General features: G+C 42.3%; 1 protein-coding gene across 1 annotated transcript in view; it reads left to right on the forward strand.

Annotated features, from left to right (window-relative positions):
- The first annotated feature begins 2,786 nt into the window (after positions 1-2,786).
- LOC109902984 (spermatogenesis-associated protein 16) overlaps positions 2,787-25,512 on the forward strand; it is a 51,033-nt gene continuing 28,307 nt past the window's right edge. Inside the window, exons 1-4 of the mRNA XM_031838066.1 lie at positions 2,787-3,507; positions 4,028-4,589; positions 6,011-6,156; positions 21,944-22,033. Of these exons, the coding sequence (XP_031693926.1) occupies positions 4,035-4,589; positions 6,011-6,156; positions 21,944-22,033 (791 nt within the window). The 5' untranslated portion in view covers positions 2,787-3,507; positions 4,028-4,034. The remainder of the gene's footprint in view (positions 3,508-4,027; positions 4,590-6,010; positions 6,157-21,943; positions 22,034-25,512) is intronic.

Consider the following 25,512-nt stretch of genomic DNA (forward strand, 5'->3'; position numbering starts at 1 on the left):
GTCAGTTTTAGCCATAACATGGACTCTTAACAACGTGATGAAACTTAGCTCCTTGTTGAAACAAGCAAAGTAGTCTACGGTTGCCTAGGCAATGCCTCCACAATGCAGCAGCAGCACATATAAAAATAGAATAAATAGAACAGTCTTGGAATCTCTAACCCTGGCAATTTGATTTGACTGGTAAACTCATTGGTACACTCGCATATGGGTACACTCTGGTATTGTAATGCAATAATTTGCATGGTAATGTAGAATGTTCCTTCAAATGATGTTAACTGATGTGGCTCATCCAATGTAATGTATTGTTTGTAACATCAGTTGAGTTTAATCAACAAATCACAGCACATATTTTAGCACATATTTTACTTCCTGCTTTGCTCCTATGGGTACACTCGCAATGGCCGCCAGTCCACCCATTATGTCCTCTTTGACTTAAAGGGGATCCCCGTTCTATTCATTCAATTTCTAATGCAACAAATGCAGTCAGGAGCGGAAGAGAGGAGAAAATGTGCATTTCGAACTGTTATTACTGTGACCGTGGTCATTTGGCTGGCCAATTACCATCATCCAAAATTCCATGACTGTCTCAGCCCTAGGAACAACAAAAGCTTTCTGCCACAGGAGAGAACCCTCAAGAAATCACTGGATGGGGGTTAGAGCGGCTCCTGCATTTAAACAACACCTGTCTTATTGTTGAAAATTAAGACAGCCTTACTGAGTCTACTGAAAATATGACCTGCTGAAACTGTACTTTGACCCTCAAAACAACAGGAGATGAAATGGCTCTACACACTCATAGTCTTTGTCTAGTGTATCATTCACTCTGAACCATTAAGAGCCCCATAGCACAGTACAGGGTATTGGTAAAATGACACAGACAGGTTGAGTGTAGTCCTAGCAGAGCTGAATGCGACACCATACTTGAGCACCCTCCAGCTCTTTTGTCATTTCTAAGGAACTCTAAGTCAAAGTTGTATGATAAATCTTCACAATGGCAAATGAGTATCATACAATACCAAGCTTTTAGTGTTATTTCAGTTTCACATTCTAAACCAGAGAATGAAGAGACAAAAAAGACTTGGGGCCATCTGATGACATTGACACATTTTCTCTTTAATTGGGTCTGTCAGTTTTAAGTGCCATCTTGATGCAGCAGACTAAAAATGGCAGAATTACACCATCTAAGCGATTGGGATGGGAGGGTTCAGACATTTTATTCATTTACTCCATACACTTATCCCCATCTGCATGTGATAAGGTTGAACATTCTCTGCACTATGAAAACCCAAAACAATTGCCTTGACAATAAGCACAAGTTGTGTTAGGACTACCACATGTGAGACTGACATGTAGACTAATAGCAAAGTCAGACACAGATTCATGGATATACTGTAGGTATCAAATAGAAATGGATGTGTGCAGAACATTCATTAATCTTGAGAGGTCAGAATGTTAACTACCTCTGCTGGAGACAAATGACAGATTCACTCTCCTTAGAGGCAAAATTATACATCTGTCACCAAGCTGTTGCTGAGGTACAATGTCGCTGTGAGTTATGGGATGTCTATAAACATAGCAAGTTACTGTCAGGCCATCTGAGCATCTTCATTCTCACTATTGAAACTATAGATTATTATAGCGCACGCAGTTCCTTGTTTTAAATAATTCCTCCAGAGAGACTTTTCAAATGCTTTGTACCCGTATAAAGACCATATAAAAGGCACAAATAATGTTCTATTTTTGGTTCAAGGTACTTCTGGTAGCCTATATTGTCAGGAGCTCCAACACAAGCATAATTTTTAGCCTGCCAATCAGTATCCACTTGCTCTTGAGAAGCCATGGCATTAATAAGGCATTCTGCCTCATCCCAAGGGTTCTCAGCTATAAGCACCATTTACTGGTGGGACCATGTAAACAACAACCCGATGCTCTGTTTTAATGTTTAGAAACATCAATAATCGTAGCTTGCAATACACTTTTCGAAACATATGGAACTTATCTTTCATATCAGAGAGAAATAATTGTTTAAAAAAATATACACTTACTGTAGCAGGTTTGCACAGCAAGTGAATATAGGCTGTGTGCCTCCAGCAGACAAACTGCACTTCCGCTAGACTTCCTCCCCAGTTTTGCTTACACACAGGTGTTCGAACACCCTAGATAGCTAATAGGCACAGGTGGTCTCCTGTCTTCAGTCTGTCTTCCGTAAACACACACTGTAACATGGAGATATGGCGGTGAGGGAACACTAAACCTAACTCTATAAAAGGTGTGGTGTAATTTAACCTATTGTTTTGAGAAAAATATTTCTCACTGATATGAAAGCTATGTTCCTTATGTTTCCAAAACCGTACCGCATGTGATGAACAGTAAGCGTCGGACGGCTCTTAACAGAAGTCCACCGGGAAGGCTACACCTTCATCAACAAACCTAAAGGTAGTTAGCGTCTATGAATGGCTAGACTTGCGTATGGTTCTCACAGGTGAAGTAAAACGATACAAGTTACTTTGCTCATGATGCAACCCTCAAATGACACGAATATACCAACAGTCTAAGTGCACTGGATTTGAAACAACGATACAGATGTAGCCATGCTATTCAATGTACTATCTGAGCAGAACTGGTGGTCCCAAGTCAAAATGCCATGTGCATTCCACCAACCACGTAAATGTGTTCAGAAAATAATAATAAAGATTAGGAAAAGTTTCGCAGCACACATGTCATGGTGCAGAAATATGTATGTTGTTGTTGCAGCTTTAATGCTAATATTCTGCAGTTCTACATTTTTTTCCCATGAGGCAGAGAGAAAACTTTGCATTCTTAAAGTAGTGCATTTATAAAAGTATTTTTTTTTTTATACAAGAAGTATTGAGTTGAAACGTATAATTGGTGGAGCACAGTGGACACAAATATCCTTATGGGCCCATGGGGCCCAGGATTTATAACATAGATTGTAGATACATTTTATTGTATTACACACTCTAAACCTATTCCACGGATCCCTTGGCCAATTATTTTAACCTGTAGTTGTTAGTAATATTAATTAAAGATTCATATTTTTGATGTGGACCGATCCCTGCAGTAACTCCACAGACCCCACTTTGAGAAACGGATCTAATCATCAAGCCCTTGACACGTCGAATCAGCTGGTTTTTTCCCGTGTCTACAACAAACATGTGTAGGCCTACTGTTGGTTGTACTCGAGGACCGGAGTTGGGGAAACTCTAGTCTAGATGCCACTTTCGCCATACCCAAAAATGGTAATCAAGTTGCAGCAGACAGTGTACATTTCACCTAAGTCTATGGCTTCATGTTGATATACTGGAATCAAATACGTGTTTTACGAACAGGCGTATTTTTTTGCTGCACAAATTTGCCGCGAATGATAACGCATGGAATCCAAACACCTGAAGAACGCTTTCAAATGGTCTAACAGAATGTTGTTTTACGAACCGAATGCAGATGATCGAATGCATACAATCCACATAACAAGCAAGCAAAATATAGGTGAGTAACAATTCCCATCTAGCCTACATACCAAAGAGCCATTAAATATATATGGTGTTGCCTAATATGTTTACAAAAACGCATCCATTAGCAGCGAATTGATGTCGCCACTGAGCAAGATCTGTGGATAGCGTCCGCATGACTTTCAGAATCTCTGACTTTGAATGCAGTCTAGGTTACATATGACATATTATTGCACAGTTGTAGGCCTACCTTACCCTGGTTAATTAATGGACAATTAGACAGGGGCCAAGGTTAGGCCTACCACTATGTAATCTGTCTCTAGGCCAACCTCATGTTTGAGAAACTTCATATTTTCTACTTTGAAAAGTTCTGATGTAGACTAGGAATTTGGTTTATAACCTATAACGCATAATTTGCAGGAATTTGATATCTAAACCATGTTTCTCTTTGAGATGATTTCTTTCCACACACAAACAGTCACAATGCTTTGGTATATAAGTATATTTGGCCTCATAAGTCTACATTATCTGTTCATATTGGTGATCATCTCCTGCAGGTGCATCATGGTTCAATCTGCAGGAGTTCCACAGCTTTCAGATAATCAGGCTCCGCCAGGGAGACCCAGCTCGGCTACAGAGACAGAAGTGAATCTGATGCACAATAACCAGGCACCACCACCACCCAAGGAAAGTGGCCCAAATAAGAGGAGGAAAGCGAGAGTGAGGGGAAACAGCACCAGGCCCAAGAAGAGAATGACGGACAGCAGGGGTGTTAGTGATAGACCACTAGTGGAGAAGCAGGGGGGGTGTGATGAGGGAAGCCCCTTACCTCCACCCCTCCGTATCTCTTTAAAAAGCCTGTTGGCGGCGGAGATGAAGCTAGTGTATGGTGACGAGCAGCACAACATTACCCAGCAGCCCTCCAAGTCCCCAGTCACCTCCTCGGCTTCACAATTTATGTGTCAAGCCTCTGAAATAGTAGGTCCTCCAAGTGGACCTAATCTCGGCTTTCTGCCTCAAATTGACAAATGGCTGGATGTAGCCTTACAGGATGCCGACTCATACTACCAACAGAAGAAATATGGGATCGCAGCCAGTCGTTTTACCACAGCTCTGGAGGTACTTGATATTTAAATTAAATCTGTCCATAGTCCTTCCTCATTTATTTATTTATTTGTTCACTTCCTAAACAAATAGATTACATCATTATTTATTGTCTCCATCCCTCTCCGGTCTTGTAAAATGATTGTCAAACCTTTTTAAATCAAAGTGTTGAAAACTTGAAATGAAAACTGCCAGAACTTATGGCAGCAGCCAGCTTTCCCCCAGGGTATATGACCTCTATTTTCACAGATATCATGTGTTACAAATATCATGGCCTTTAATGTAATACATCTTTTAGATACAGTTGTGTTCATCTGTTTGTCTTGTATGGCACAATGTTATATGCTTAAAACAAAGCAGCTTATTACAAAGCGAATGTACTTTGAAAATCCCACAAAGCAGCAAACTTCGAGCAGTATACTACAGAGCAGGATACATTCGTTAACCAGTGAACCCACTTGGTAAAAACTGGTTGAATCAACATTGTTTCCACCGTTATTTCAACCCCAAAAATGTGATGATGTTGAATCAATGTGGAAAACTGATTGGATTTTCAAGAAGTCATCAATGAAAGGGCATTTCGTCTTTTTTTCATCCAACTTTTAATGACGTGGTGACCTTTTTTGTTGATTTGACGTTGAATTCACATAAGTTGAAAACTCAGCCAAATGTAAATCAGAACTAGACGTTCATGCCCAGAGAAACTTTGATGATCAAGCACAAATAACTATTCATTTTCTGGTTCATTAAAAAATATAAACTTAGATATGCTGAATTTATTAGACCATGCCTATCTTTTTAAAAGTAAAATGTTACACTATATCAGAATATTTAGGCAAGTTATCTGGATAACTCCTTGAACCTGCTTTGAACACTAGACCAGAGGGGTATACTACAATGTAAAAATCTCAGTTTGTCTGCTGAAATAAATTATTTCATTAGTGCATCACCAGGTACATCTCAGTCTCTTGTATGCAAATGAATCATTCATGAATCCTTTACCGTACATTGTTGAGAGGTCCTATAATTAAGCACATGCTGCATAGTTTTGCCAGTGGCACTAAAATGTTGTCATAGTCATTTGATTAAGCTCCTCTGATGACTCATTTGTGTGTTACTGGTCACCCCAACTACACATCCGACATGTTTTCCATGATCCCTAGAAAAAAAAACAGGACTTGTTTGAAATGTAATAATAATAAATTTTTGCATAGACAAAAGTATTTCTTAGACTTGATGTCAAATGTGGCAACATTCTGCCTTCTGAGATTTTACTAATTTCTGTCTATTTTGAGAAGCTTTGTGTTCTAATGTTGAAATACTCAGGTTGTTATCGAGGGAGAGATTGTTATGTAGCTCAATTGTGAGATTTGTGTAGTGAAAGCCTCTCTCTCTCTCTCTCTCTCTCTCTCTCTCTCTCTCTCTCTCTCTCTCAGCTGTGTTCAAAAGGCGCTGCAGTTGAACAATCTTTGCATGCGGTGTATGAAGACATTTCTAAGGTTGCCAGTTTGATTGAGTCCAGACTTGTTGCCTGTTACCTGAGACTGAAGAGACCGAAGATAGCCCTCAACCACTCCCACAGGTAAGGATGAGGATGCTTGTCAGATTTTATATTCACAAAAACACCCAGGAAAGGACTCAGCAGTGAGAGTAAGTCAGAATTACCCACAACAAGCCTGAATACAACTCCCATAGACATCCATTTTGTGCAGAAGGATAACATAACCATTACCCCCATCTTGTGTAGCCAAAAGCAGTCTGAAAAGTATTTCTCTGTATACTGTTGATTCCATGCGTATAAAAGGGAGGATGTGTTAATGGAGCAGAGATAAAGCTAGTTATTTCTGAGCCGTTTACATGCTGCCCACCCGCCTGACCTCCACTTGCCTCTGTCCCTCCGACCTGCCTGTTAGTCAGACCATTACACCTGTCCACCGCCCCCTCCATTAGGACCCGGACCCCCATAACTCACCCTGTCGTGGCCCCACTGTCTTCTTACCCTTGGAAGCACACAGTGCCTGGGAACTATATGTGAAACTTTTCCCCTGTCTGGGCCTGTTATGTATGGAGAGCTACAGTGTCTTCAGAAAGTATTCAACACCTTTGTTATGGCATGCCTAAATAAGTTAGGAGTAAAAATGTGCTTTAAGAGTAAGATAATACGTTGCATGAACTCCCTCTGTGTGCAATAATATTGTTTAACATGAATTTTGAATGACTACCTCATCTCTGTACCCCACACATACTATTATCTGTAAGGTCCCTCAGTCAAGCAGTGAATTTCAAACACTGATTCAACCATAAAGAACAGCAAGGTTTTCCAATGCCTCGCAAAGAAGGACACCTATTGAGCATGGTAAAGTTATTAATTACACTTTTGGTGGTGTATCAATACACCCGCTCACTAGAAAGAGACTTGGCGTCCTTCCTAACTCAGTTGCCAGAGGGAGGAAACCGCTCAGGGATTTCATCATGAGGCCAATGGTGACTTTAAAACAGTTAGAGTTTATTGGCTGTGATAGCAGCCAGGATGGATCAACAACATTGTAGTTACTCTACAATACTAACTTAAATGACAACGTGAAAAGAAGGAATCCTGTACAGCATAAAAATATTCAAAAACATGCATCCTGTTGGCAACAAGGCACTAAAGTAATTCTGCAAAAATGTGGCAAAGCATTTTTGTCCTGAATACAAAGTGTTATGTTTGAGGCAAATCCAATACAACACATTACTGAGTACCACTCTCCATATTGTCAAGCATAGTGGTGGCTGTATAATGTTATGGGTATGCTTGTAATCATTAAGGACTGAAACAGTCCTTAATGATTAAATGAAACAGAATGGAGCTAAGCACAGGCAAAATCATAGAGGAAAACATGGTTCAGTCTGCTTTCCACCAGACACTGGGAAATGAATTCACCTTTCAGCAGGACAATAACCTAAAACACAAGGCCAAATCTACACTGGGGTTGCTTACCAAGAAGACAGTGAATGTTCCTGAGTTGCTGAGTTAGTTTTGACTTAAATTGCTTGTAATTCTATGGCAAGACATGAAAATGGTTGTCGAGCAATGATCAACAACCCATTTGACAGAGCTTGAAGCATTTTCAAAAGAATAATGTGCAAATATTGTACAATCCAGGTGTACAAAACTCTTAGACTTACCCAGAAAGACTCACAGCTGTAATTAATGTCAAAGGGAATTCTAACAAAGGGTGTGAATACTTGTTTAAATGAGATTTCTGTTTAAATTTTCAATACATTTGTGAAGATTTCTAAAAATATGTTTTCACTGTCGTTATGGGGTATTGTGTGTAGATGGGTGAGGGGGGAAAAGTGGAGGAAAAGTATATTTAATCCAAAGATGTTGATGTGCAGTATAGAATCAGAACATGAACTACTGACAAAGGATCTCAAGGCTTGTTTACTAACAGACAAGTCAACAGTGTTTGGTCGTTTTTGGGCTTTGTCTACTGTTGGCGATTTCAGCTCTGGCATGTGGTCATTTTGGATCAGGGTGACAGGTAGTTTAGAGCAGCGGTATTGAACTGAAAATATGTTTTGGGAGTATGTAAAACCAGTCAAACATTAGAAACATTAGAAAAGGATATTTGGCCAGAAAAGTTTGAAAATAGCTGTTTAATACTTCCACAGGAGCAGTATGTCATATATATATATATATATTTATCTATATAAAGGTAGTATGCCCTACCTTTGAACAAGTGAATATTATTATTCAACTAATGGCAGCTGCCTACATTTCTTTCTCAGCCGTGCTGTGTTGGTTGCACAACAAAATTCTGAATGCAAGTTTGCTTTATGGAGTTGGTAACACTTATGCTTTATGGAGTTGGTAACACTTATGCTTTATGGAGTTGGTAACACTTATGCTTTATGGAGTTGGTAACACTTATGCTTTATGGAGTTGGTAACACTTATGCTTTATGGAGTTGGTAACACTTATGCTTTATGGAGTTGGTAACACTTATGCTTTATGGAGTTGGTAACACTTATGCTTTATGGAGTTGGTAACACTTATGCTTTATGGAGTTGGTAACACTTATGCTTTATGGAGTTGGTAACACTTATGCTTTATGGAGTTGGTAACACTTATGCTTTATGGAGTTGGTAACACTTAGAAAATCAATGGGTTCAAAGCAAGCGCACATGTTCACAGCTCCTGAAACCACAAATGGATTACAGATAATTTTTCCCCTTTTGTATTTTTGTTGTTGTTGCATTTTCCGGCTGTAAATGTGGTGCATTCTGTATTTTCTGTTGCTTCATAGGAGCTGGCTTTGAGCAGGATGAGGGGAAAGGCGGGATTGGATCAAAGACAGCCATGACGATTCCCACATAAATGGATTTTGAATGTATTAGTTTAGGAGGCTGGAACCCGACAAAACAATACAGATAAAAATACCATGGTGCAGTCTTTGAACCCGCTGTGATGACAGCGTTTATGGATTACTTTCTGTGCCAGGGCTGCGTCTGTCTCGTCTTCAGGTTGTAGATGCCATCTCCCTTCCAATGCTGTTCTGTTCTGACATTGTCAAATCGCACATCTACAAAATGTTTGTCATCTACAAACAGTTATTTTGAGATCCCAACATCTTCCTCAGACTGGAAAAAAATTCAACTGAGAAAATTTGAGTGTCCCTTATGTAAATTAGATTTACTTTCCTCATTCATTTCTCAGTAGATTAATTGATGTACGTACAGATCTAAAGTATGATTGAGTCATTATGTTTTACCAGTTAGTGCATTTTCATTATTATTGTTCCTGATGTAGTGCTACACTGTAGCTAGCGGTGTGTGGTCTCAAGCTATATATGTGACTGAGGAAGTTTCCCTTTTCTTCCCTAAAAGCAATGAACCTCACCTTCATTGAACAATGGCCATTTACTTGGCATTTCTGTCTGTAAAGTTTAAAATAGAACACTTACGTACAAGAAACTATAGCTAAAAAGCTGTGCGTTCATCTAAATGCCAGCCATTTAGTTAAGGCAGCAGATTAATGGCTGTAATTATCTGGGAGGCTTTAAAGAGCCAAGCCCTACTCAGATAATCGTTTCCATGTAGATAAAATAGTATGGCCATAAACAGTTTTAGGGAAGGATACTGAGCATTTGTGGGGGTTTTCTGTGCAAGGAGTTAACAAAACTTTCACAAAGTGATCAGTGGCACTGACATTCATATTGCATTATCTCACTTTCTAGCATATTTTTCTCCTTAGCTGCAGGTACGTGTTTACAATACATTGAGAGTGGTGCTGAGATGTCAATTAGCCAGCCAGACAATGTCAGACCAGATTCAGACAAACAGGTCCCCAGACATCAAAGGAGAATAGTGTTCTACTTTTAAGGAGAGAAAATAACTAAGTTTCCATGATTTCCTGATTAGGGAGATGGTGATATGCTCTGGCCCTGTCAGAATAACAGAACAATATGGCTTCATAAAAGGCTGTGAACGTTCTCTGCTGTTTCTCAACACAGAGGGTCCCTCAGGGGTACATACTTAGTCCCCTCCTGTACTCCTGTTCACCCACAAATGTGTGGCCACGCACGACTCCAACACCACCATTAAGTTTGCCGACGACACAACGGTGGTAGGCTTGATCATCGCCAACGACGAGACAGCCTATAGGGAGGAGGTCAGAGACCTGGCAGTGTGGTGCCAGGACAACAAACTCTCCCTCAATGTGAGCAAGACAAATAAGCTGAACGTGGGCTACAGGAAAAGGAGGGCCGGTCATGCCCCCATTCACATCAACGGGGCTATAGTGGAGCAGGTCGAGAGCTTCAAGTTCCTTTGTGGTGGTGCCAAAAGACATGGCAGCTCTGCTTCTAGCGCCTAAGCAATTTCGCAGTATTTTTTATTGTTTTGTTATTTCTTCCATTATTAACCGGAAATAACTTTGGGATATCAGAGCGGCTGTAACTCACCAGCATTCTGACCAGAAATACAACTTTCCCAAATTAGAACCTTTGTTTGTTGCCCCCAAGGCAATTGAGCTTATTCCAGATGCTGCTCCAAGATGCCGCAGGTGGAGAAGAGGTATTCGGAGTGGACTTTTAGTCCAACTCAGGAGCTGTGCACACCATCCACCGCTTCTGAGTATATTACTCGCTAATGTTCAGTCCCTGGACAATAAAGTAGACAAGCACAGGGTGAGGATCTCCTTACAGACAGACATCATGGACTGTAACATACTCTGTTTCACGAAATCATGTCTCTCTCCAGATATACTGTCCCCGTCCAGACAACCAGCTGGGTTCTCAGTACATTGCGCAGACAGGAATAAAGAACTCGCCAGGAAGAAGAAAGACGCAGGTGTATGTCTCATGATTAACTACTCATGGTGTGATTGTGATAATGTACAAGAACTCAAGTCCTTTTGCTCACCCGACCTAGAATACCTCGCTATCAAATGCTGACTGTATTATCTCCAGAGAGAATACTCTTTGTGTAACGGCCGTTGGTGGAAGAAGGTGAGGACCAAGGTGCAGCGTGGTACGTGTTCATATTATTTATTCGAAACTGAACACTAAAATGCAAAACAACAAAGGGAACAACCGAAACAGTTCTGTCTGGTGCAGACACAAAACAGAAAGCAACTATCCACACAACCCATGTGGGCAAGAGCTACCTAAGTATGGTTCTCAATCAGAGACAACGATAGACAGCTGTCCCTGATTGAGAACCAAAACATAGAAAAAGGAACATGGAATGCCCACCCTAGTGTTACGGATGTGAAATAGCTAGCTAGTTAGCGGTGGTGCGCGCTAAATAGCGTTTCAATCAGTGACGTCACTTGCTCTGAGACCTTGAAGTAGTGGTTCCCCTTGCTCTGCAAGGGCCGCGGCTTTTGTGGAGCAATTCTGTGGAAAAGGAGGAGGTCAAAAGGGGGGTGAGTGTAACGGATGTGAAACGGCTAGCTAGTTAGCAGTGGTGCGCGCTAAATAGCGTTTCAATCAGTGACGTCACTTGCTCTGAGACCTTGAAGTAGTGGTTCCTCTTGCTCTGCAAGGGCCGTGGCTTTTGTGGAGTGATGGGTAGCGATGCTTCGTGGGTGACTATTGTTAATGTGTGCAGAGAGTCCCTGGTTCGCGCCTGGGTATGGGCGAGGGGACGGTCTAAAGTTTTACTGTTACACTAGTCACATGACACTTTGGTTTAGGGTTGATCTCAATTAGTCGATTGTTTGGTCAATAGGCTGTTGGTCGACCGAGATTTTCTTTAGTCAAGCAGTAGCAAATATATATACTGAAGTATTTGGACACCCCTTCAAATTAGTGGATTAATCTATTTCAGCCACACCCGTTGCTGACAGGTGTATAAAATCAACCACACAGCCATGCAATCTCCATAGAAAACACTGACAGTAGATTGGCCTGTATTGAAGAGCTCAGTGACTTTCAACGTGGCAATGTGATAGGACGCCACCTTTCCAACAAGTCAGTTAGTAAAATGTATGCCCTATTATCGCTGCCCTGATCAACTGTAAGTGCTGTTATTGTGGATTGGAACAGCCTCTGGAAGCAACGTCAGCACAATAACTGTTCTTTGGGAGCTTCATGAAATGGGTTCCAACGGCCGAGCAGCCGCACACAAGCCTAAGATCATTCTTTTACTTTTAGATTTGTGTGTTGTTGTGAATTGTTAGATATTACTGCACTGTTGGGGCTAGGAACACAAGCATCTGCTTAATTAGGTGTATGCGACCAATAAAATGTGACTTAATTTCATTGTCCAAACACACCAAGACAGTCATGAAGAGGGCACGACAACACCTATTCCCCCTCAGGAGGCTGAAAAGATTTGGCATGGGACCTCAGATTCTCAAAGTTCTACAGCTGCACCATTGAGAACATCACCAGAATGGCAACTGCTCGGCATCAGACCACAAGGCGCTACAAAGGGTAGTGCCTACGGCCCAGAACATCACTGGGGCCGAGCTTCCTGCCGTTCAGGACTTCGATACCAGGCAGTGTCAGATTCCAGCCACCCAAGACATAGACTGTTGACTGTTCTCTCTGCTACCGCATGGCATGTGGTTCCGTAGCGCCAAGTCTGGGACCAAAAGACTCCTTAACAGCTACCCCCAAGCCATAAAACAGTTGAAAAGTTAATCAGATGGCTACCCGGACTATTTATATTGACCCCATTATTTTATTCTTATTTATTCAAATGTTTTGCACTGACTCTATTGTACAGGCTCAATGTACACTCACTGGAGGCATATACACATGGACACACACACATGCATATTGATGCTATATGCACACATGCATGCATTCACATTCCTTCACACTCTTGACATATTCTACTCCTACTCTCTGTTTATTATCTATGGATATTTACCCCTACCTACAGTACATGTATATATTACATTGACTAACCCATACCCCTGCACATTGACTGGTTACTGGTACCCCTTGTATATAGCCTCGTTATTGTTATTTTATTCTTACCATTTTTCCTTTCGTTTATTTCTTACTTTTTAAAAACATACATCATGGCTTAATTAAGGCACGTAAGTAAGCATTTTGGGGTAAGGTCTACCTACACCTGTTGTATCCGGCTCATGTGACAAATTTGATTTGTTATATTTGATAATGCCAGCCAGGTCCAATGTCTCAGGTTTTGAATGAGAAGTTCATATGAGAAAGGTTGGCTGGCAGACCTGCTTCTGGATCCGTTTGTGAAGTTTTTGCCAAAAGGAAATGTTGTCAACACCCAAATGTGCCATCAGAGACTTTTGCTGTTCTTTTTACACAAGGTGTATTTGTTACATTCCAAAGCTCGAAGGTGTTAAATAAGGAATAAGCAGCTGTTTTCCACCCCAAATGCCACAGCTTGCTGTAGAAAATCTCTGACATGACGTATATTGCCCTCATCAAGCTCATTCGAAGAGTGTGAGCAGTGATGGAAAAAGTACCCAATTTTCATACTTGAGTAAAAGTAAAGTTACATTAATTTACTGAAGTAAAACTGAAAGTCACCCAGTAAAATACTACTTGAGTAAAAGTCTAAAAGTATTTGGTGTTAAATATACTTAAGTATCAAAAGTAAATGTGATTGCTAAAATATACTTAAGTATCAAAAGTAAAAGTATAAATGATTGGTAATTCCTAATATTAAGCAAACAAGACAGCACAATTGTCTTGTTTTTTTTAGTTTATGGACAGCCAGGGGCACACTTCAACACCCAGACATAATTTACAAACAAAGCATTTGTGTTTAGTGAGTCTGCCAGATCAGACGCAGTAGGGATGACCGGGGATTTTCTCTTGATAAATGTGTGACATTCATGAATGTCCTTCTAACCATTCAAAATGTAACGAGTACTTTTGGGTTTCAGGGAAAATGTATGGAGGAAAAAGTACATAATTTTCTTCAGGAATGTAGTGAAGTAAAAGTTGTCCAAAATATAAATAGCCAAGTATGCCCCCAAAAACGACTTAAGTAGTACTTTAAAGTATTTTTACTTAAATACTTAACACCACTGAGTGTGACGCACACAGATCTCTCGTTCTCTATCCCCTGTCTAGACACGAGGGTCCTCCCATGCATAAGGAGTTTAGAAGACCCTTATCTTACTGTACATTAGAGTGATGCAGAGGGGGAGTGGGGATGATGTTGACAGTATCTTAGCCAAAGATCCATGGCATGTTAGAACTGACCATAAGCACAGTTCAGATGCATCAGACAGGCAAAAAAATATTTTATAGGTTCATGTGGATTGTGCGCTTAATAGCTCTGCTTTCAAACCAGTTAATTATTCAGTGGATGGGGTTGGGGCAGGCAAAGGATATGAGGGGGAACAAAAGGCGAACAGCAGAGGGGATAATGACTTCGGGCCGATAAACCAAGGGGAGAGTTTGCGGGATTCCACCCGGAGGGGCAGATCCCGGGTGGACAGCCATACCTTCTGCCCTAGCCAATGCCGGGGTCCGGTGGCGATCTGCTTGTCATCCATACATGGAGGTGGTTTTGAGGAGGTCCGACCGGGCTCTCCTCCAGGTATGACGACAACGGCAGACAAACATCTGGGCAGAAGTTATGCCGATACCCCAGGGGACACTCAAAAGGTGACAGGCCCGTGGCAGAGCAGGGAAGGGTGTATTCGACCCACACAAGCTGCTGGCTCCAGGTGGTGGGGTTGGCCGAGACCAGGCAGTGCAGAGTAGTCTCTAGGTCCTTGTTGGCTCGCTCTGACTGGCCGTTGGACTGGGGGTGGAACCCGGAGGACATGCTGGCCAACGACCCAATGAAGGTGCAGAATGCCTTCCAGATGGGGGAAGACCTGTGACAAAGTCCAGGGAAATGTTCCCCAGCTGAGTGCCGTCGCCAGGCACGAAGTGGGATGTATGGTCTTGGGTTCCAAGGTAGTAGTCATGGGGCTATAGCGCCGTGACAATGCATCCGGCTTGAATCGTGTGAACAGCAGGGCCCATCTAGCTTTCCTGGAATTGAGGTGCTTGGCGGTGCGGCGATACTCCAGGTTCTTGTGGTCGGTCCACACGATGAACAGATGTTCTGCCCCCCAATAACCAGTACCTCCATTTCGCCAATGCCATCATCACCGTGAGAAGCTCACGATTCCCCACATTGTGGTTCTTCTCCATGGTGTTGAGGCAAGGTGTAGGGATATAGCTTGAGGTCCAGGGCAGAATGCTGGGACAGGACAGCCCCCACTCCGACATCCGAAGCATCGGCCTCCACCACGAACTGACGGGATGGGTTAGGATGAACCAAGATGGGAGCTGTGGTGAAGCGATGTTTGAGGTCCTGAACGCCCAGTCAGCAGCTGGAGACCAAGTGAACGGAACCTTGGGCGAGGTGAATGCAGACAGGGGGGAAGCCAGGGTGCTGTAACCCCGGATAAAGTGGCGATAAAGTTGGCGAACCCCGGGAAACGTTGCAGCTACACCCTGGAAGTAGGCTGGGGCCAATCCACCACTGTTTTCACTCCCTGCAGGGATGATGTAACCCAGAAAAGAGATTGTGGAGCGATGGAACTCACACTTCTCTGCTTTTTCAAACAGCTGGTTCTCCAGGAGGCATTTGAGAACATATCATTGAGGTAGACAAAGACGAACCGGTTCAACATGTAGCTGAGAACATCATTAATCAGAGCCTGGAAAACAGCAGGGGTGTTGGTAAGGCCAAATGGCATGACCAGATACTCGTTGTGACTGCTGGCCATGTTGAAGGCGGTCTTCCACTCGTCCCCAGGTGGTAGGCATTCCGTAGATCCAGCTTGGAAAAGACGGTGGCCCCCTGGAACGGCTCAAAGGCCGAGGAGATGAGGGGTAGCGGTTCTTCACCGTTATGTCATTGAAACCCCGATATTCGATGTGCAGTCTTTTCCTTCTCCACAAAGAAGAACCCTGTGCCTGCAGGAGAGGAAGAAGGACTGATTAATCCTGCAGCTAGGGAGTCCCCAATGTAGGTCTCCATCGCCTTGGTCTCTGGTCCCGACAGAGTACAGTCGTACCCGGGGCGGAATAGTGCTAGGGAGAAGGTCAATCCTGCAGTCATATGGTCGGTGCGGCAGAAGCGAAGTGGCGCGGGCCTTGTTGAACACCTCCCGGAGGTCCTGGTACTCCGCGGGAATGCCGGAGAGGTCCAGGGTAACTTCCGAGCCCCCAGCTAGACGTCCCGGGGCAGGTTGTGCTGACTTCAGGCAATGGGTGTGGCAGAATGGGCTCCAGCCCATGATGGCACCAGTAGACTAGTTAATGAGGGGATTGTGTCGCTGGAGCCAGGAGAATCCCAATAACACTGGAAGCTGAGGAGACTTAATGAGCAGGAACTGGAATGTCTCACTGTGGTTTCCTGACACACGTAGGTTGATGGGAGTGGTGTTGTCGGTGACTCGACCTATAGAGCTCCTGTCCAGCGCTCTAACATTCATGGGAATGGAGAGGGGCTGAGTGGGGATGCCCAGCTCGGGAAGCCAGGGTAGAGTCCAAAAAGCTCTCATCAGCCCTAGAATCGATGAGGAACCGGAGAGATTTCGACTGGTTGCCCCACAGCAGAATGGCATTAAACGGAGTGTGAGTAAGGGAAGCAGAAAACCCACCAGAGTACCCGCACCTACCGGTGAGCCTTTCCTTTTAACGGGTAATAGGACACAAAATGACCATGAGTCCCACAATACAGGCAACTCTTAGTGTTGAGCCTGTATAGCCGTTCCGCTGGAGACAACCCAGCTCTGCCTAGCTCGGGAAACGGTGACCTGGCCATCTTCGGCAACTCTCGGGGAACCTTGGGTAGCCTCGGGTTCTCTCGGCAACGGGGCCATCGGGGACTTCTGGGATGCCTCGGAGGCGAGGTAGAATCCTTGGATGGGCGAGCGAAATCGAATATCCTCTCCCTCCGTCATCAAGGCGATGAAGGAATCGATGAGGGAATTCCCGGGCTGCAGCTCGTCCTTGACCTCCTCTGAGACTCCGTGTAGGAACATGTCAAACAGAGCTTCCTGGTTCCAGGCACTGTCAGCTGCCAACATACGGAAATCCACAGCATAGTCTGCCACACTGCTGGAGTAGCTTCCGGGCAGCCTCTCTCCCAGAGAATGGGGCATCAAACACCTTGACCTCTCCCACAAACTCCTCCAGACTGACGCATATGACCGGCTGTTGCTCCCATACAGCTGTAGCGCAGGCGAGCGCCCTCCCGGACATCAGCGTGAGAAGGTACGCTATCTTAGAGTGGTTCGAGGGGAAGGAGGTCTCTCTGGTTGTGTTTCCCAAAAGATCAAAATCCTTCATGTTGTTAGAATGGATACTTCAGAGTACCATTCAGGAATGTTCTCATAGAATAGCAGTATTGGCGGTTGTCTGTATTCTCATCCTAGGTTTACATGATTTCTAGCTGCAGACTAGTAATTAATGTCTAAGATCTGCTCTTATTCTGTAGGGATCGATTAGTCTCAGATTTTAACCATTTCCAGCCGTGTAGCCAATGCTCCATGTTGTATAGTTTTACCCTTTGGTAAACCACTTCACACACCAGCGTCACCCAGCAGGTTTTGGTCTCAGAAATTAAACCATTTGCAACCTCAGCTCACGCTGGGGTTTGCTTAGTCTGATGTGAATTTCATCAGGAGTGGGTTTTATGCATTTCAGTAGAAAAGGGCAGTCCATGATGCCAACGTAATGTCTATGCTCATGTCGGCTTGGCCACTGACTAGTTCATCTTTATATGAAAATCCATACTCATTTAGAAGGTTAGTAGCACATTATATTTTTTCACAAATAGTTTTGTTTGTAATCACATATACATTTCACAATATTTAGATGTAAACCTGACAGCTGGGACATGTACACTTTAAGAGATACAGTTATGTGTGTTTCCTGTCCTTCATGAGATCACTACATGAAACACTCCTCATAAGGGACAGCGAAGTGTCCACAGACTATTCCCACATTCTCAAAAGTAGCAATATTGTTTAATTCTCACCTTTTTGGGGATTAGAAGTTTGGCCAGGTCTCTGTTCTGGGAGACTCCCTCAATACTGCATGGTAGTTTCTACCTGGTATTTGTGACCTGAGGTAATAATCCTGGGTTAGGAGAGGGGCATGATCTACACTCAGAAAGGGCCACATCATGACAGCGGAGTGACCGGTGAGGTGGCGCTGCTAACAGCCGAGTTACTGAGGGGCTGTGAGGTTACCTTCGTAGTAGGCTGCCTCCGAGCCAACCCACAGAATTGCTCCAGCAAGATGTCCAACGCCCTGTCATGGTGTTCGGGCCAAGGTGTGGACCCCCTCCATAAGACCACGAAGCAATTCCTTGTGCCTATTAATGGTTGCTCCTTGTGAGGAGATGGCGTTGCGCAGCTGGTCCGAGTCTGCTGGGTCAGTCATGGACAGGTTGTACTATCATGTTTCAGGTAAGACCCAGATGCAGACAACGTCGAAGTAACAACAGTTTATTAATCCAACAGGGGCAGACAAAAAGCAGGTCAAGGGCAGGCAGAGGTTGGTAATCCAGATAGGTGGGGCAAAGGTACAGGATGGCAGGCAGGGTCAGGGCAGGCAGAATGGAAAATTAGGAAACAGGAACATATCGAGAGACAGGAGCAGAGGGGAAAACGCTGGTAGGCAAAACAAATCAAACTGGTAACAGACAAACAGAGAACACAGTTATAAATACACAGGGGATAATGGGGAAGATGGGCAAAACCTGGAGGGGTGTGGAGACAATCATAAGGACAGATGAAACAGATCAGGGTGTGACACCACCTCCTTTTCTGTTTAACCTTTTAACTGTCTCCTCTTGAAAAATATATGTATATTTACAGTACCAGACAAAAGTTTGGACACCTACTCATTGCAGGGTGTTTCTTCATTTGTATTATTTTCAACATTGAAGAATAATAATGAAGACATCAAAACTATGAAATAACACAAATGGAATCATGTAGTAACCAAAAAAGTGTTAAACGAATCTAAATATATTTGAGATTTGAGATTCTTCAAAGTAGCCACCCTTTGCCTTGACGACAGCTTTGCACACTCTTGGCATTCTCTCAACCAGCTTCATGAGGTAGTCACCTGGCATGCATTTCAATTAACAGGTGTTTGGAATTTCTTTGAGCCAATCAGTTGTGTTGTGACAAGGTAGGGGTGGTATACAGAAGATTACCCTATTTGGTAAAAGAACAAGTCCATATTATGTCAAGAACAGTTCAAATAAGTAAAGAGATATGACAGTCCGTCATTACTTAGCCTTAGAAATTGCAGCCCAAATAAATGCTTCACAGAGTTCAAGTAACAGACACATCTCAACATCAACTGTTCAGAGTGAAGGCCTCATTCAGAGTGAATGAGACTTTTATGGTCGAATTGCAGCAAAGAAACCACTACTAAAGGACACCAATAATAAGAAGAGACTTGCTTGGGCCAAGAAACACGAGCAATGGACATTAGAGGGGTGGAAACCTGTCCTTTTGGTCTGATGAGTCAGAATTTTTTATTTTTGGTTCCAACCCCTGTCTTTCTAAGACACAGAGTAGGTGAGCGGATGTCTCTACATGTGTGGTTCACACTGTGAAGCATGGAGGAGGAGGTGTGATTGTGTGGGGGTGCTTTGCTGATTATGCTGTCAGTGAATTATTTAGAATTCAAGGCACACTCCAGCATGGCTACCATAGCATTCTGCAGCGATATGCCATCCCATCTGGTTTGTGCTTATTTCCAATATCATTTTTGTTTTATTTGTTTTAAAACAGGACAATGACCCAACACACCTCCATGCTGTGTAAGGGCTATTTGACCAAGAAGGAGAGTGATGGAGTGTTGCATCAGATGACTTGGCCTCTGCAATCACCAGACCTCAACCCAATTGAGATGGTTTGGGATGAGTTGGACCACAGAGTGAAGGAAAAGCAGCCAACAAGTGCTCAGCATATGTGGGAACTCATTCAATACTGTTGGAAAAGCATTCTAGGTGAAGCTGGTTGAGAGATTGCCAGGAGTGTGCAAAGCTGTCAACAAGGCAAAGGGTGGCTACTTTGAAGAATGTCAAATATACTACATGATTCCATGTGTTATTTAATAGTTTTGATGTTTTCACTATTATTCTACAATGTAGAAAATAGTAAAAAAATAAAGAAAGTAGGTGTGACAACTTTGGACTGGTACTATATATATTTCCCTGTAAAATCCTACAACTTCCAATAGTTTTTTTTCTCAGATTTAATGTTTATTTTAGAAAGGACAGCGCTCTACAAGGGATGGGGGCCCATGTTGACTCCAATGCTTCCCACAGTTGTGTCAAGTTGGCTGGATGTAATTTGGGTGGTGGACAATTCTTGATACACACAGGAAAGACCCAGCAGCATTGCAGTTCTTGAAAACACTCAAACTTGTGCACTTGGCACCGAGTATCATACCTCGTTCAAAGGCATTTAAATGTTTTTTGTCTTGCCCTCAGAATGGCACACATTCACAATCCATGGCTCAATTGTTTCAAGGCTTAAAAATCATTCTTTAACCTGTGTCCTCCCCTTCATCTACACTGATTTGAAGTGGATTTAAATAGTGACATCATTAAGGGATCATAGCTTTCACCTGGATTCACCTGGTCAGTCTATGTAGTGGAAATGTGTTCCTAATGTTTTGTACACTCAGTGTATAGTGCAATGTCCCCTAAAACAGTTTTCTTCCATTTTGAAATGATCCAGGTTTTTCCAACATGTTTCACACATGTTCAGACTACCTTTTGAGATAATTAATATTTGGCAAAGTACAATTTTTGTATTAATATTATAGGCATTATTTTAGAGGTGACATTTAGTCTGAATATGGATTAAATGACCTCAAGGGGCATGAAATGCAGTTTCACCAATTTATGTTGCATAATATAGTGTGTTGTCAACAATGCAATATTTTATTCACCAATATAAGTATTTGCATTAAAAAAAAATCTTCATACTTTATAGTACCTTATATTGACTTATGAACCGCTTGGTTGAGCACATTTTTTGCCTTTTTACATGTTAACTATTTATTTACAAATTCCTACTCTTCAAGGTCTCTACTAATTGTTATGGTGCAATATTTATCCCTCACCAACTGAGTTCCTTTCTTTTATCCCATATCTTTGATGACTATTTTTTTGTTTTCGTACAGCCCTCTGAGTGTGTAAAGTTAGTGCCATAACACTGAACTGCAGGAACCCAAAATGATACAAATTATGTAAATTGATGCAGGAGGGCTGGGAGAGTTGACCAATCAAGTTAAAGTGAATTTTTAAAATTCATGTCCACTTCTAAATCCACTGTCAAAACATACTCTACCAGCAAAATGTTTATAATTTAATTTGTTTATTTCATTTTACTTTACAGTAGTTATCTTGATGTGTCTTTTTAAGCCTAGCCTTAAGAGGACAAGGCTTGTAGAAAATGGCAAACACATCAGGAACAATAATTGCACAGAGTAATTTCACATTTCACATTAAACCTATCAGACCTTAATTCTTTTCCCTTCTTGCATCACAGTTCCTCGCTCCCATTGAACATTTCATTCTATGATTACCTCATAAATCTCCATAACTGATCTGCCATAAAAGTATATTTCTTTGTCTGAAACAGCCTCAGCCAAAATCACTCTAACTCAGCACAATGACAACAATATTTTCCCCTTTTAAGTGACCCAAAAGAACAACTCAGCAATATGTTGTTTTAATTTTGTTGTACAATGTAACCACCAGGCATCAAAGAAAGGCTGTTTTTGAGGCAAGTGCGTTTTAACAGATTCTCAGACAATGAAACTATGGACCATTCTGAACTGGTTGAATCTCTCTTCAATAACACTAGTCTCTTTTTATTTCTCTTTGTTCTTTCCCAGAGCCATCCAGCTAAACCCCATCTATTTCCGCCACCATCTGCGCCAGGCCATGGTGTATCGACTGCTGGGGAACCCATGTGCCGCGGCGAGGTAAGAGTTGGTGGTAAATGCTAGGGTGTGAGAAGGGGGTCCTCCACAGGAAATGAAGATAGATTAACTTTGGCTAAAGCCCCAAGTCATTTACAGAGGGAGGATGAACACATGTCCAGTCAGCAGGTTGTAACATCGACTCGCCGACTGTTGGATCCGTCTTTTCCAGGAAAAATATGTTCATGGAGACACATAAATACTAACTGCTCACTGTAGTATGAGTATTGGGTAGAGGACAATTAGACTCATAATTAAATTCTCTTCTAACGCTGCCATAACCCAGATACTAGAAGCCATCACTTCCTACAGCTCCGGTGTTGTTAATGTGTCCACCAGTAGTTCCCTACATATGACGGTGCTTATTCTATATTGAATGAGGAGGGAATAAATCTCAAAGGGCTCCAGAGCCACAGCCGACCGTCTGCTATTTATTTTGTTAATGTCCCTTCCTGTTTCATCATTATCGAACCACATCATTGGAATGGACTGGAGCAGAGAGCAGGTTAAGTTTGGTTAATCTCTCTCGCTCTTTCCCCCCTCCATCCCTCTTCTTTTGAATTGTCTGGGGGACCAATTAAATCCAAATTTAGCGACCTGCCTACTAATACAAAAATAAAAGGGCCTTATGTATTTAGCAGTTTTCCGTGTGCATTAGGGCTTTGATAAACAGTCAATGGGAAGGTCAGTTGCCTTTTCTTGGGTCTCTGTGTTGGGGTTCTGGCATTGGGCCTGAACTGAATGGCTACAGTACAGTTGCCAGGGATCCAGGGAGGAGAGGGAGAGGAGGACACAGGCAGTGGACAGTGCTCTGTCTCTCCTCCAGACACGTCTCAGACTCCTGTCCATTCCCCTCAGGTCAGCCAATGCTGACACTGCTCTGTCCTGGACACTCCAAAACAGAAAATCAGCATCTTTGCCTAGGCTCAAATCATCGTAGATTAGTGAACTGAGGGATGCACCTTGTCAAGGCATTGCATATGCTTTTTCTGTTATGACATTTTACATTTGAGTCATTTAGCAGACACTCTTATTCCAGAGCGACTAAGAGGAGCAATTAGGGTTACGTGCCTTGCTCAAGGGCACATTGACAGATGTTTCACCTAATCGGCTTGGGATTTGAATCACCAACCTTTCGCTTAATGGTCCAACGCTCTTAACCGCTTGGCTACCTATGAGAAAAGCAGTCATAATCTTGGCCTGCTGAAAATAACTGATTAAATGTGTCTTCTGGATGGCACATTGGTAAAGATTGCTTGTGTGTACCTCTGGGTACAGTAGGTGTATGAGCTACAATGGCATCTTTGTCATACAATAGACTAAAACCTTTTTTGTTTTGGAATTTCAAGAGATTTTGTGCTTAGCCTTGCTTATAAGGCACTCCCATTTTCTTGGAAATTATATAAAGCCATATCAAAGCTAATTACATGGATAAGTGAATGCATTCCTTAAGCCGTTTCAGGTGGGCAGATAATTAACGAACATCAATCTCATTTAATATTAATTTAATGGTTCTGTTCTTTTATATGCCAATGGTAGTGAGAATGTGATGGATTCTCCCCTTTGTTCCATGAAGAAATCCTGCTAGTAGAAGGCTCTCACCATGCCTCCACTGAATTGTGCTTTGCCATTTTCCTGACATTTGGTGCACTTTCCATCATTGGACAGTCATCTGCAGACAATTACATTACAGGTTGCCACCTTGAAGATTGAATAGGAATGTTTATTTGACCACTCGTATGCTATAACATGTCTCTCCTATAGAGGGTTTCTTCCCAGGAAAAAGGCTCTGTGAAGAATGGGATTTTAGACAAAGGAATTTGTCCATTTAAGCAATTAAGGGTCATGGTTTCCTCTCTCTAGTGTCAAACTGCGTTGGCACAGAAATTTAATGAATAAAGTGGCTCTGAATGATTGAATACCCATACAATGCTGCAGTGATCCTAATAGCCTCGTTTTTGGCAAATATGTTTTACATGTTGTAGGAACATTTATCACTTGACAAATGTGGCCGTTATGTGCATTAGTGATCCGCAGGTTGACTCATAACCTGCAGTCCCCACAGTTATATCCGTGGTGTGGGCGGGTTAAGGGTCATGGAATATTGTGTGGATGAATGGCGGGTAGGTGGCGGTCGGGTTGAAACAATACATTTTTTTAAATCTATAAATGTTTCTTTTTCATTATTTTTTGTCTAACTGGCATTAGTACGTAAGTCTAAGCTTCAGGGCCTAACTTTACACGCGCCAGATAGCATACACGCCAATTGGAGCAGCAAAATTTAAGGTCTATCCACTGAGGCAAAAAGGACAATGTCTGTGTTTTAATTCAAAAAGCAAAGCTGTGAAATGGAGAGTTGAAAATAAAGAGAAGAGAGGGCCAGAAAAGTAATGTTTGGGAAAGATTTGATGAAGTGGTAAAAGAGGATGATAGCAGTGCCTATGTTATGTGAATGATGATTGTGAGGCACTATAGAAATTTGACAGTCACAAGATGGGGACTTCAAAAAAGCCTATGGCACGAGAAGGGAACTGTAGCCTACTGTTCAGATGGGTACAATGGAAACTGAAATATGGACACTGACTGTAGGTCTATAACTTCTCACATAGTCTTAATATGAACTCCTGTAGAATTAAGCATTTCTTGCAGTAGAATGGTACACTAAATGTACATTCTGACTCAGGAGTGGAGAAATATGATTACTTCGTTTCAGCATCTTGAGAGGTGCTATCTTTATAAGCATCATAAAAGCTGATAGTATTTCAACCACATAAAACATGTGTCCAAGCCGAACTGAAATCTTATCAGAAACATGTTGGGTTGTTTTCACAGCTTTCTATTTTCTCACAACTGGTCAAACTGATGTTATTTAGACATTTTCCCCCCCAATCATTTTTTTCCCCCCCGAGGTCCCTAAACGTCTTTGCTCTGTGAAAGAAGCAGAGAAGGCAGAGGAACTTTACCGACGTCAACTAGATTGAAGCATTCTTTCTCTCATTTAGGACATATTCTAGTGAGCAAGGGTTTATTTAGTCTTCTAGGGAAACATACAAAGACAGGAGAGAAGGTGCAAGTATTTAATTATAGACTAACAAATAGCCTACCAAAATTCCATAATTATAAGCAGAAAAATATCTAAATTAGGCTAAATAGATCCTGCACCCCCTGTCAAATCGTTCCGTCCTCTCTGACTGTAGCCTACAGATCATTTTCTATATTTGCAGGTTAGGGTCGGGCATTTTCACTTTAGCACAGTAGGGCAGTTGTAGATGGATTATTAGTAATTGCGTGCGGGTGAACAAACAGCTGACCAGCGCACCGCTAATGTGCATTCCATTTATAAAGAACTACTTCATTGTAATCAGATGGCTAATATTAATACTATGCATGCCAGCAGTGGCGGATTTAGGTATGGGCTACATGGGCATTTGCCCAAATGGTGACATTTGCGTAATTTGGTTTTCTATCACTCATTTGCACGT

The sequence above is a fragment of the Oncorhynchus kisutch genome, linkage group LG13 (assembly GCF_002021735.2).
Source record: "Oncorhynchus kisutch isolate 150728-3 linkage group LG13, Okis_V2, whole genome shotgun sequence".
NCBI classification, from domain to species: Eukaryota; Metazoa; Chordata; class Actinopteri; order Salmoniformes; family Salmonidae; genus Oncorhynchus; species Oncorhynchus kisutch.